Raw genomic sequence first — 11,517 nt, 5'->3', positions numbered from 1 at the left:
TACATGAATAGCATGCAGTATTCTAGAGTAGTATCCAGCTTAATGATACTTCTGTTGCTCTTGTGTCTTTCCCTCTTCTGTATCCCCCAAGTTCATTCCGCTTTCTTGGCATGACTCACAAATGAGCCTTTGTGTATTATCCTGTGGTATATGAGAGGAGTTGTCTGAAGAGAGATGAAATATTGAGTCATGGCAAACACAACTGTGGAAATGGAAACCATCCAGGGGCAAATGTTGTAAAATTAACATAGTCTGTGAAAGAAAAATGCTTTTGCTTTCAGAAGGAGAGTGAATGGAGTTTTTCACTAAGCTGGAAGGGGGCTAATAAAGACCCTTTTTAACTGGAGAATTTAATAAGAATTAACCAAAACCCAGGTGCAATTATTCTTAAGGAGTGAACTGGATAGATGGGTAGAGTTTGGCTAGTATAAGATACTTGATTTAATGACTTTTGAGGTCCTTTTTCGAAATCATGATCAATAAATTCTGCCCTCTGTGACATATCTACTATATTTGTTTGAAAGATGAATAAACTAGGATACATAGATATAGCTTTATAGTATAGTTCTTGAACTTTCATGATGTGACAATTAAATCTGTATGATCAGGACATATTTAGAGCTCTGCATTAGGCACACATAATCTATAGCTCCTGGGGACATACACGCAAATGAACAAACATGACTTTATAGTGTTTCTTGTTTTCAGAATGGAATACATTTTATAAATAATCTAAAAGCAATAGGTTCAGTTTCTATGTTCTTAGAGACAGAACCTTAAAGACCCTAAAAACTCTAAAAAATAAAAAATAAAAAAGAAGAGAAAAGAAAATAAACTTGAAGCTTTAAATAAACAATAAAAACCCTAAAACAAACAAACAAACAAACAAAAAAAAACATAAAATTTTTGAAAAAATAAAACTAAAAGAACCTAAAACCCTAAAGAAAAACAAACAAACAAAAAAAATCAACAAAAAAATTCTAGATCTCTACAAAGACCCAAAAAACCATAAAATAATTACCACAAACAAACAAACAAGGAAAGAACAATAGCCACACTAAGCCTTAAAAAAAAAATCTTGCCAAATACACTGAGAACAACCCTAAAATCATTTAAAAACCGTAAAAAAAAAACCCTAAAACAATAAAGCAAAACCTAAAACCCTAAAATACCCTAAAATTATTAAACAAACACTAAATGACCCAAAAAAGCTATTTTTTAAATTCTTAATTAACATTTTTAAAACCCTAAAATTCTATAAATAAGAAAACACAAGAACTTTAAAAAGACCCTAAAAAAATTATAAAACCCTAAAAAAAAAATCCAAAAACTCTACAAGTCTAGATCCCTAATGAGACAATAAAAAAGCAATTAAAAAAAAAAAGAAAATGAAAAGATACAAAACCACCACCCCAACAACTACAAATTCTTCTGCCTTAAAAAATCGCCAAAAACACTGGAAAAGAAAATCATTTTCCAAACCTTATTAAAAAAAATGCTTAAAACAATTTTTAAAAATTCCTTAATTAAATTAAAAAACAAAACAAAACTAAAAAATAAAGAAATACCCTAAAATTCTTTTTTTTTCTTATAAAAGAAAACATTTATTTGGGGGCTTGCTCACAGTTTGAAAGGGTTAGTCCATTATCATCATGGTGGGAAGCAGACAGGCATGGTGGCAGAGAGGTAGCTGAGAGCTTCGAATCCTGATCTGAAAGCAGCCAGGAGAGAGAGTGAGGGGGAGAGACAGAGAGAGACAGAGAGAGAGAGAGAGACAGACAGAGAGAGAGAGAGAGAGACAGAGAGAGAGAGAGACAGAGAGAAACAGAGACAGAGACAGAGACAGAGACATAGTTTCAAAGTCCTGGTATGGACTTTGAAACCTTAAAGATCACTCCTTACTAGGAGTGATCACACCTGTTCCAACAAGGCCACACCTCCTAATCCTTCCCAAACACTTCCATTAACCAGGGAATCAAGCAGTCAAGCATATAAGCCTACGTGAGGTTGTCTTATTCAGACCAAGACACTCATTAAACCTTGTAACAAAGCCAAGTTGAAAAGCAGTACTGTACAAGTGTTATGAGAAAAGTTGCTGGGACCAGGCTTACATTGCAATGCAGTGACCTGGCAACTCACTCAACAACAGTAAAAAGACCCACAAGAACTGTAAAACCCTAAAAAAAGTTCCTTTAAAAAGTTCTAAAAACACATCAAAACTCTGAAACTCAAAATAAAATCCTTGAAAACCCGCTTAAAAAAGCAAAACAAAAAAAACAAACATACAAACAAACAAACAACAACAACAAAAAACCTACAATACCCTGAAACCCTAAGTAAAATCCTGAGACTATAAAATCAATCCTACCCTCCCCCAAAATACCTACAAAACCCTGAAACATTAACTAAAATCCTAAGATAAAAAAATAATCCTAAGCCTATAAAAAAAAGCAAACACACACACAAGAAAACAAAAAACCCTTACAAAATTCTAAAACCCTATAAAACACTAAAAGTATAAAAAGAAACAAAAACAAAACAAAACACAACAACAAGAAGAACAAAATCACACAAAAAACTACAATTATCCTAAAATTATTTATAAACACTAAAAAGCCCTAAAAACCTGAAATACCTTAAATAAATAAATAAATAAATGAATAAATAAATAAATAAATAAATAAAATAAAAATAAACCTCAACCCTACCCAAAACAAACAAACAAAAAAGCAAACAAAAAAATTATAAGGACAAAAAACCTACCAAATTTAAAACCATTAAAACCCTAAAACTCTAAATAACACAAAGGGCTTTACCCTCCCGCACACCCCCCCTCTAAAAAAAAGAAACCTGAAAACTGTAAAATACTAAAAAGCCCGAAAAAAGCCTAAAACATTAGAAAAAGTAAATCAAAAGAAAAAAAATCTAGAATCTTTAAACAAATACTGAAATAGTCCTAAAATACAAAAAAAAAAAAAAAAAAGAAAAGAAAAAAAAGAAAAAGAAGAGAAAAATAAAATTCTGAAAACACACCTATTAGCTAGGCAGTCATTCAACTTACAGAGTTTAGCCTGCTTCTGAGTGCTGGTATTAAAGGGGAATAAAACTATACTTGACTCCTTTTTGTTTGTATAATTGTTTTCTAAAATATTTTTTTTTTCTCTGTGGGTGAGTATATGTGTGTGTGCGTGTGTGTGTGTCTGTGTGTTTGTGTGTTGTCCAAAGAGGTCATCAGATCGTCTAGAACTAGAATTGCAGGTGGTTGTGAACAACCATGTGGGTGTTAGAAATTGAACCCTGGTCCTGTGCAAAAGCAATCAGTGGGCCTAAGCAGTGAGCTATCTCCTCAGTCCTTTCTGCTTGCTCTAATCTCTACTTCACTATTCATCTTTCCTAAATATGTCTTTATTCCTACTTCTTCTGTCTGTTTTTATGTGATGAATTCTTGTTTGCTTTTCTCTTGTTTCTCCAATTACAGCACCAAGATTCTTCATTTCCTTTTGTTTTGGAAGATTCTCAAGGAATCTTAAATCCAGACTTTAGGGCAGTTATTTAAAATTCACACCTGGGGATTAATCTTCAGAAAATTATTTTTGGGAAAAACATGTGATTATTTCAACATCTATAGTAGTGTGGGGGCATTATTCTCCCTACGTCATGTACACTTAAGATCTTTAGATACCTCCTTCCCTGTGATAGCCTTGCAGCTCACTGAGTGACATGTGCATTTGATGATAAATGATACACAAACTTTGAAGCACCTTACCATATCCTGTCACCCATATCATGTTCAACATAACAAGAACCACAAGTGAGTTGAAAAATACAAATATATTTTTTAGTGTCTTGAATCTATAATCCCCAAATTAATCAAAATATTATTTGGACTCTGTTACTTTATACCAGTGTTTTTTTTAAGTGTACAAGTCGCAGGCCTTTTCTGTGACCCTTTGCACAGGTTTACAGTGTCCTTTTACCATCTTCATCCTCCCCACTATCCTCCATTGCTATCAGATCTCCCCCCTCCTGCTGCGCTTACTCTTCCAAAATACCTCCTATTTTTTAATGTCCCTTATTAAATTTATATTTTTACAATAGTCATTTTGAGTTTTACTTGTCTAACCTAATATATAGTATTTAACCATTCCATCCATTTTTTTGAAAACAAAGCGCTGCACTAATACACATAGATGAGAAATATATTTTTTTTCCATTTTTTATTAGGTATTTAACTCATTTACATTTCCAATGCTATACCAAAAGTCCCCCATATCCACCCACCCCCACTCCCCTACCTGCCCACTCCCCCTTTTTGGCCCTGGCATTCCCCTGTACTGGGGCATATAAAGTTTGCAAGTCCAATGGGCCTCTCTTTCCAGTGATGGCCGACTAGGCCATCTTTTGATATATATGCAGCTAGAGTCAAGAGCTCCGGGGTACTGGTTAGCTCATAATGTTGTTTCACCTATAGGGTTGCAGATCCCTTTAGCTCCTTGGCTACTTTCTCTAGCTCCTCCATTGGGAGCCCTATGATCCATCCATTAGCTGACTGTGAGCATCCACTTCTGTGTTTGCTGGGCCCCGGCATAGTCTCACAAGAGACAGCTACATCTGCGTCCTTTCAATAAAATCTTGCTAGTGTATGCAATGGTGTCAGCGTTTGGATGCTGATTATGGGGTGGATCCCTGGATATGGCAGTCTCTACATGGTCCATCCTTTCATCTCAGCTCCAAACTCCGTCTCTGTAACTCCTTCCATGGGTGTTTTGTTCCCAAATCTAAGGAGGGGCATAGTGTCCACACTTCAGTCTTCATTCTCCTTGAGTTTCATGTGTTTAGCAAATTATATCTTATATCTTGGGTATCCTAGGTTTGGGGCTAATATCCACTTATCAGTGAATACATATTGTGTGAGTTTCTTTGTGAATGTGTTACCTCACTCAGGATGATGCCCTCCAGGTCCATCCATTTGGCTAGGAATTTCATAAATTCATTCTTTTTAATAGCTGAGTAGTACTCCATTGTGTAAATGTACCACATTTTCTGTATCCATTCCTCTGTTGAGGGGCATCTAGGTTCTTTCCAGCTTCTGGCTATTATAAATAAGGCTGCTATGAACATAGTGGAGCATGTGTCCTTCTTACCTGTTGGGGCATCTTCTGGATATATGCCCAGGAGAGGTATTGCTGGATCCTCCGGTAGTACTATGTCCAGTTTTCTGAGGAACCGCCAGACTGATTTCCAGAGTGGTTGTACAAGCCTGCACTCCCACCAACAATGGAGGAGTGTTCCTCTTTCTCCACATCCTCGCCAGCATCTGCTGTCACCTGAATTTTTGATCTTAGCCATTCTGACTGGTGTGAGGTGGAATCTCAGGGTTGTTTTGATTTGCATTTCCCTGATGATTAAGGATGTTGAACATTTTTTCAAGTGCTTCTCTGCCATTCGGTATTCCTCAGGTGAGAATTCTTTGTTCAGTTCTGAGCCCCATTTTTTAATGGGGTTATTTGATTTTCTGAAGTCCACCTTCTTGAGTTCTTTATATATGTTGGATATTAGTCCCCTATCTGATTTAGGATAGGTAAAGATCCTTTCCCAATCTGTTGGTGGTCTTTTTGTCTTATTGACGGTGTCTTTTGCCTTGCAGAAACTTTGGAGTTTCATTAGGTCCCATTTGTCGATTCTCGATCTTACAGCACAAGCCATTGCTGTTCTGTTCAGGAATTTTTCCCCTGTGCCCATATCTTCAAGGCTTTTCCCCACTTTCTCCTCTATAAGTTTCAGTGTCTCTGGTTTTATGTGAAGTTCCTTGATCCACTTAGATTTGACCTTAGTACAAGAAGATAAGTATGGATCGATTCGCATTCTTCTACACGATAACAACCAGTTGTGCCAGCACCAATTGTTGAAAATGCTGTCTTTCTTCCACTGGATGGTTTTAGCTCCCTTGTCGAAGATCAAGTGACCATAGGTGTGTGGGTTCATTTCTGGATCTTCAATTCTATTCCATTGGTCTACTTGTCTGTCTCTATACCAGTACCATGCAGTTTTTATCACAATTGCTCTGTAGTAAATCCATCAATGTAATCCATTATATAAACAAACTCAAAGACAAAAACCACATGATCATCTCGTTAGATGCAGAAAAAGCATTTGACAAGATCCAACACCCATTCATGATAAAAGTTTTGGAAAGATCAGGAATTCAAGGCCCATACCTAAACATGATAAAAGCAATCTACAGCAAACCAGTAGCCAACATCAAAGTAAATGGAGAGAAGCTGGAAGCAATCCCACTAAAATCAGGGACTAGACAAGGCTGCCCACTTTCTCCCTACCTTTTCAACATAGTACTTGAAGTATTAGCCAGAGCAATTCGACAACAAAAGGAGATCAAGGGGATACAAATTGGAAAAGAGGAAGTCAAAATATCACTTTTTGCAGATGATATGATAGTATATATAAGTGACCCTAAAAATTCTACCAGAGAACTCCTAAACCTGATAAACAGCTTCGGTGAAGTAGCTGGATATAAAATAAACTCAAACAAGTCAATGGCCTTTCTCTATACAAAGAATAAACAGGCTGAGAAAGAAATTAGAGAAACAACACCCTTCTCAATAGTCACAAATAATATAAAATATCTTGGCGTGACTCTAACTAAGGAGGTGAAAGATCTGTATGATAAAAACTTCAAATCTCTGAAGAAAGAAATTAAAGAAGATCTCAGAAGATGGAAAGATCTCCCATGCTCATGGATTGGCAGGATCAACATTGTAAAAATGGCTATCTTGCCAAAAGCAATCTACAGATTCAATGGAATCCCCATCAAAATTCCAACTCAATTCTTCAACGAATTGGATGGAGCAATTTGCAAATTTGTCTGGAATAACAAAAAACCTAGGATAGCAAAAAGTCTTCTCAAGGATAAAAGAACTTCTGGCAGAATCACCATGCCAGACCTAAAGCTTTACTACAGAGAAATATATTTATCTCTCTCTCTCTCTCTCTCTCTCTCTCTCTCTCTCTCTCTCTCTCTCTCTCTCTCTCTCTCTCTCTCTCTCTCCTTCTGTCTCTCATTTTTAAGGCATTCATCCAGTAGTTGACATCTTAAATCACTCCATAGCATGTATGTTTCATACAGTGAGGCAATCAATATTGATGATATGGATATGTAGTGGTCCTTCTTAGATTTTTTTTTTGTGAACTTAAATCAACCTGGGAAGATAGAATCTCAGATAAAGATCCTCCATCACATTGGCCTGTGGCCACACCTTAAGGAATGATTTTTTTTTTGATGACTGTTGTTGAAGGATCTAGCTCTCTATGGATAGTGTCATATCCTATGAAGATGATGTACAGGGTACGGTGGGGACCGTGGAAGGTACTGAAAAGGATTTTTTTTGAAGAACTGAAGATCTATGTGGCATGAACAATTAAAGTGTCCTCTAATTTGTAAGTAAATTTTATACATACCTGTGTCCAGTATTCTGTCTACACATATTTCAAAAGTAAAATTACCTCATCTATTTCATCCTGTTTTACTGCATTTAATCTATGAAATTACTTATAATCAGAAGTGCTGGTAAATTTTAAAAACCTTTAAAATATGACTGGGAGATATCAGGTTTTTTTTTTTAATTTTATCACAACTTTGTAAGCATGCCCAAGATCTATGTTGTCCTCTTACTTTCCAAAGAATCCATAATTCATGATTGCCATTGGTTTCAATACATGTCATTTAACCCTGTCAAATTCCAGGTTTGTTTGCATAAAAATAGTCCTCCTCTAACTGTGGGTTTTCATAAAGTGAAAATTGGTGTGCTATCCAGTGTGCTGCCTCAAAGAATCTGGCAATATTTATGATAAGAAGCACAGCTTAAAGATAACCAAGGGAAAGGTTGGAACATGAAAAATAACCACCATGGATGTTGTCAAGGCAGAAACCGAAGACTTTCTCAGAACGAAAATAAAAACAAAAATGAAACAAAACAAAACACAAACCAAACAAATAAATAAAAATTCAACAACCAAACAATAAAAACAATGCAAGGGTGTAATTCTTTGGCAGAATATTACTCAGATCATCAGGCCTTTCAGTTGGGATTTCATTTATTATTTCTAGGAGGCCATATGAAAAGGTAAATTCGAGATGCTGAATGTTTCTGAGTGTAACTAGGGAAGGAACCAGCCTGAGAGGGGTTCTATGATGTAAGCTGAACTAGGGTGATGTCACAGAGCACTGGCTGGAGGTTGCGCATCTATTCCACTTGGAGGTGCTAGAATCCATTCAAGGTGAGTTCACTATCTTCACAGTGGTGTGTCAAAGCCAGGTCATTTTTTCCCACAGGCTTTTGGTGCCTGGTCTCTATCAGGAGATCTTGACGACTAGGATATTTTTCTATTGGTAAGTACATTTATGAAGTAGTTGGGACCCTCATAGCTACAGAAAGCTAAAAATTTTCTCTCCTACAGTGAGTTACTGTACATTCTACTTTCCCCATGTTTATTAGCAAGGGAGATGAATGGTCTAGGTTAGTTTATCTCCTGAATTTATTATCCTTGCTAACCATATCTAGATCACAATTCCACTAAAATGCCAAAGCTCCTGTTTGTCCATGTGCATGTTAGAAGTTATTAGTTCTAAAAGGCTGATATTGCCTCGACTTTTTGAGTTGTTCTTGAGTTCAGTGATGCAATGGCTTCATCGAATAATTCTGAAGCTGGGTCAGGAGAAACAATAAAGAAGGACAGTGGTGTGCTGTGTCCCTGGGAAGATATTTGTGAATGCAAGAACTTAGCTCAGAGCTTACGCGTACAAGAGAATCATGGTGACCCCTCTGGCCTTTTTTTTTTTTTTTCTCTTCTTCTTGATCATTGGGGGTAATTGTCATAGCACCACCTAAATTGACATAGAAATTCAAGGAGAGGATCCTCATCAGAGACAAATTTACTCAGGTCTGAAGAAATAAATGTTGATCTGAGTATGTTATTCTGAGCTCTAGAGAATTACTTGTTAATTACACTATTTTTATTTCCTTGTTTCCCTTGTTTCTTTGTTTCTTTGTTTGTTTGTTTGCTTGCTTGGTTAATTTTATTTGAGTTTCTGTATGTTTAGATATGGCTGTCAGGAAACTCACTGTGTAGACCAGACTAGTCTTTCTCTCACTAAGGTCTGCCTCACTCTGCCTCTTGAGTACTATGATTAAAGTTATGGGTCACTACCACTTCCTATTAACTTCTCCATTTGATTGTTTGTTTTGTTATTTTTTGTTTGTATTTCTGTTTTGTTTGTTTTTCGTTTGATTTTCGTTTGTTTTCTTTTACTTGATGTTGTTGTTGTTGTTTGTTGTTGAGACAGGGTTCCTCTCTATAGCACTGACTGCCCTGGAACTCACTTTGTAGACCAGGCTGGTCTCTAATTTAGAAATCTGCCTGTCCTTGCCTTCTGAGTTCTGGGATTAAATGCGTGTACCACCATGGCTGACTTATTAACTTCTTATTTTTATAAAATTAATTTTAGGAGCTCAAATCTGTTTAGCATAGTCTTCTTCACCTGCTCAGAAGTTCTCGTAGAGAAGAGTCTTGGTCCAGCATTCACTCCCAACCCATAACCATTGCCCATCAGGAATTCATATATATGACAGAGGCAACAGCATTGTGTCTGGTGTAAACGGGCAAGATCTTCAGTCCCAGGCAATGAGCAAGTATGATATTTGAAGGGAATGGAAGCCACAAGACAGTGTGATCTACCACAACAGGTCTACAGCCAGGTAGAAGACAATACATCTGAAGAGTCTGAGCATGACATCACTCAAGAAGAAGAGTAGGAGGAAGCCTTCTTCCCAGGCCCTGGGGAATATTGTTGGCTGCAGAATTTCTCATGGGTGGAAGGAAGGTAATGAGCCTGTCACCCATTGGAAGGCCATCATTCTAGGTCAACTGCCAACAAACCCTTCTCTTTATTTGGTGAAGTATGACGGAATTGACAGTGTCTACGGACAGGAGCTCCACAGCGATGAGAGGATTTTAAATCTTAAGGTCTTGCCTCACAAAGTAGTTTTTCCTCAGGTGAGGGATGTCCACCTCGCAGGCGCACTGGTTGGCAGAGAGGTACAACACAAATTTGAGGGGAAAGATGGCTCTGAGGACAACTGGAGTGGGATGGTGCTAGCCCAGGTGCCATTCTTACAGGACTATTTTTACATTTCCTACAAGAAGGATCCGGTCCTCTACGTCTATCAGCTCCTGGATGACTACAAGGAAGGTAACCTCCACATCATTCCAGAGACCCCTCTGGCTGAGGCGAGATCAGGTGATGACAATGACTTCTTAATAGGTTCCTGGGTGCAGTACACCAGAGATGATGGATCCAAAAAGTTCGGAAAGGTTGTTTACAAAGTTCTAGCCAATTCTACTGTGTACTTTATCAAATTTCTCGGTGACCTCCATATCTATGTCTATACTCTGGTGTCAAATATCACTTAAATTTAAAAAAATCACAAAGTACAGAAATGTAAACTTATAGGATTGAAAAAAAATGTTTGTTTTCCTGTGTTGGGTACCTATGGGTCTTTGACAACCTCAGTATCTTTGTCAATAAAATTTGTTTTGTTCTAAAAATTAATACGTGTGACATGACATGCTTTTAGTGAACACTTTGTTGGAAGAGATGGACTATGGTAGAAAGAACATCAAAGGAAGATGAAAGTTGCAACGCAGGCTGTGAACAGTGCATACATCTAATATCACACAGGCTAAAATGGACAGGACTTAGATTCTGTGGTCTGCATAGTGAGCAAGGAATTGGAGATATGACTTAGAGGAGCAGGGATGGCAGCAAAAAATGGATTTTTAGGAAGAAGCAGAGAAAGACAGGACATAGATAGAATCTCTGGTATGAAGTCTGAGGGAGAAACAACAAGTTGGGGAAAGAGTGATAGATAAAAGGAATGTGGCCTTGTTACACAAAGTGCAACCCAGAAAACTGATCCAAAGAGATTCAGAAATCAGACAAAATAAGGTTTCATTTGAATAATGAAACCAAATGAAACTTGTCTCTCATTTTAAGATTTATTATCTTTATTTATATGGGTGGGAGTAGGGCATGAGCTTGAGAGTATAGGTGACCACAGAGACATGAGTTGTCAGATCCCATGGAGCTGGCATTAAAGCTGATTGTTAACCATTGGATATGAATTCAAGAAAACAAATCCAGTTTTTTTGCGGTACAGTAGTGCTCTTGACAACATGGTCATCTATTCCCATTAAGATATCTTTTTAAGAAATCCAATATTAACATGCAGAAAAGAGACCAGGTAGAAGTTAAGAAAGATTAAATTGATGGTGACCTTTAAAAACAATAAAGGACACACAAAGGACTAGAGGACACTGAGGGACAAATGAATTCTAAGATGAAGTTCTCAAAATGTGAAGCAGGAGACCCAGGAAGAATAGAAATTTTGTGCAAATAGTTAAAATTGGGCATATCCACATTAGGTTCTTTGGTTTCTTAAC

At 36.9% G+C, this 11,517-nt stretch overlaps 1 protein-coding gene across 1 annotated transcript; it reads left to right on the top strand.

Annotated features, from left to right (window-relative positions):
• The first annotated feature begins 8,272 nt into the window (after positions 1-8,272).
• On the top strand, positions 8,273-10,623 carry Gm20747 (predicted gene, 20747). The gene is made up of 2 exons (NM_001025241.3): positions 8,273-8,295; positions 9,524-10,623. The coding sequence occupies exon 2, from the start codon at positions 9,805-9,807 to the stop codon at positions 10,486-10,488; it is 684 nt and encodes a 227-aa protein (NP_001020412.1). The 5' UTR covers positions 8,273-8,295; positions 9,524-9,804; the 3' UTR covers positions 10,489-10,623.
• The last annotated feature ends 894 nt before the right edge of the window (positions 10,624-11,517 follow it).

Source organism: Mus musculus, chromosome Y (assembly GCF_000001635.26).
Source record: "Mus musculus strain C57BL/6J chromosome Y, GRCm38.p6 C57BL/6J".
Lineage (NCBI taxonomy): Eukaryota > Metazoa > Chordata > Mammalia > Rodentia > Muridae > Mus > Mus musculus.
This window is presented reverse-complemented; position numbering and strand designations above follow the sequence as displayed.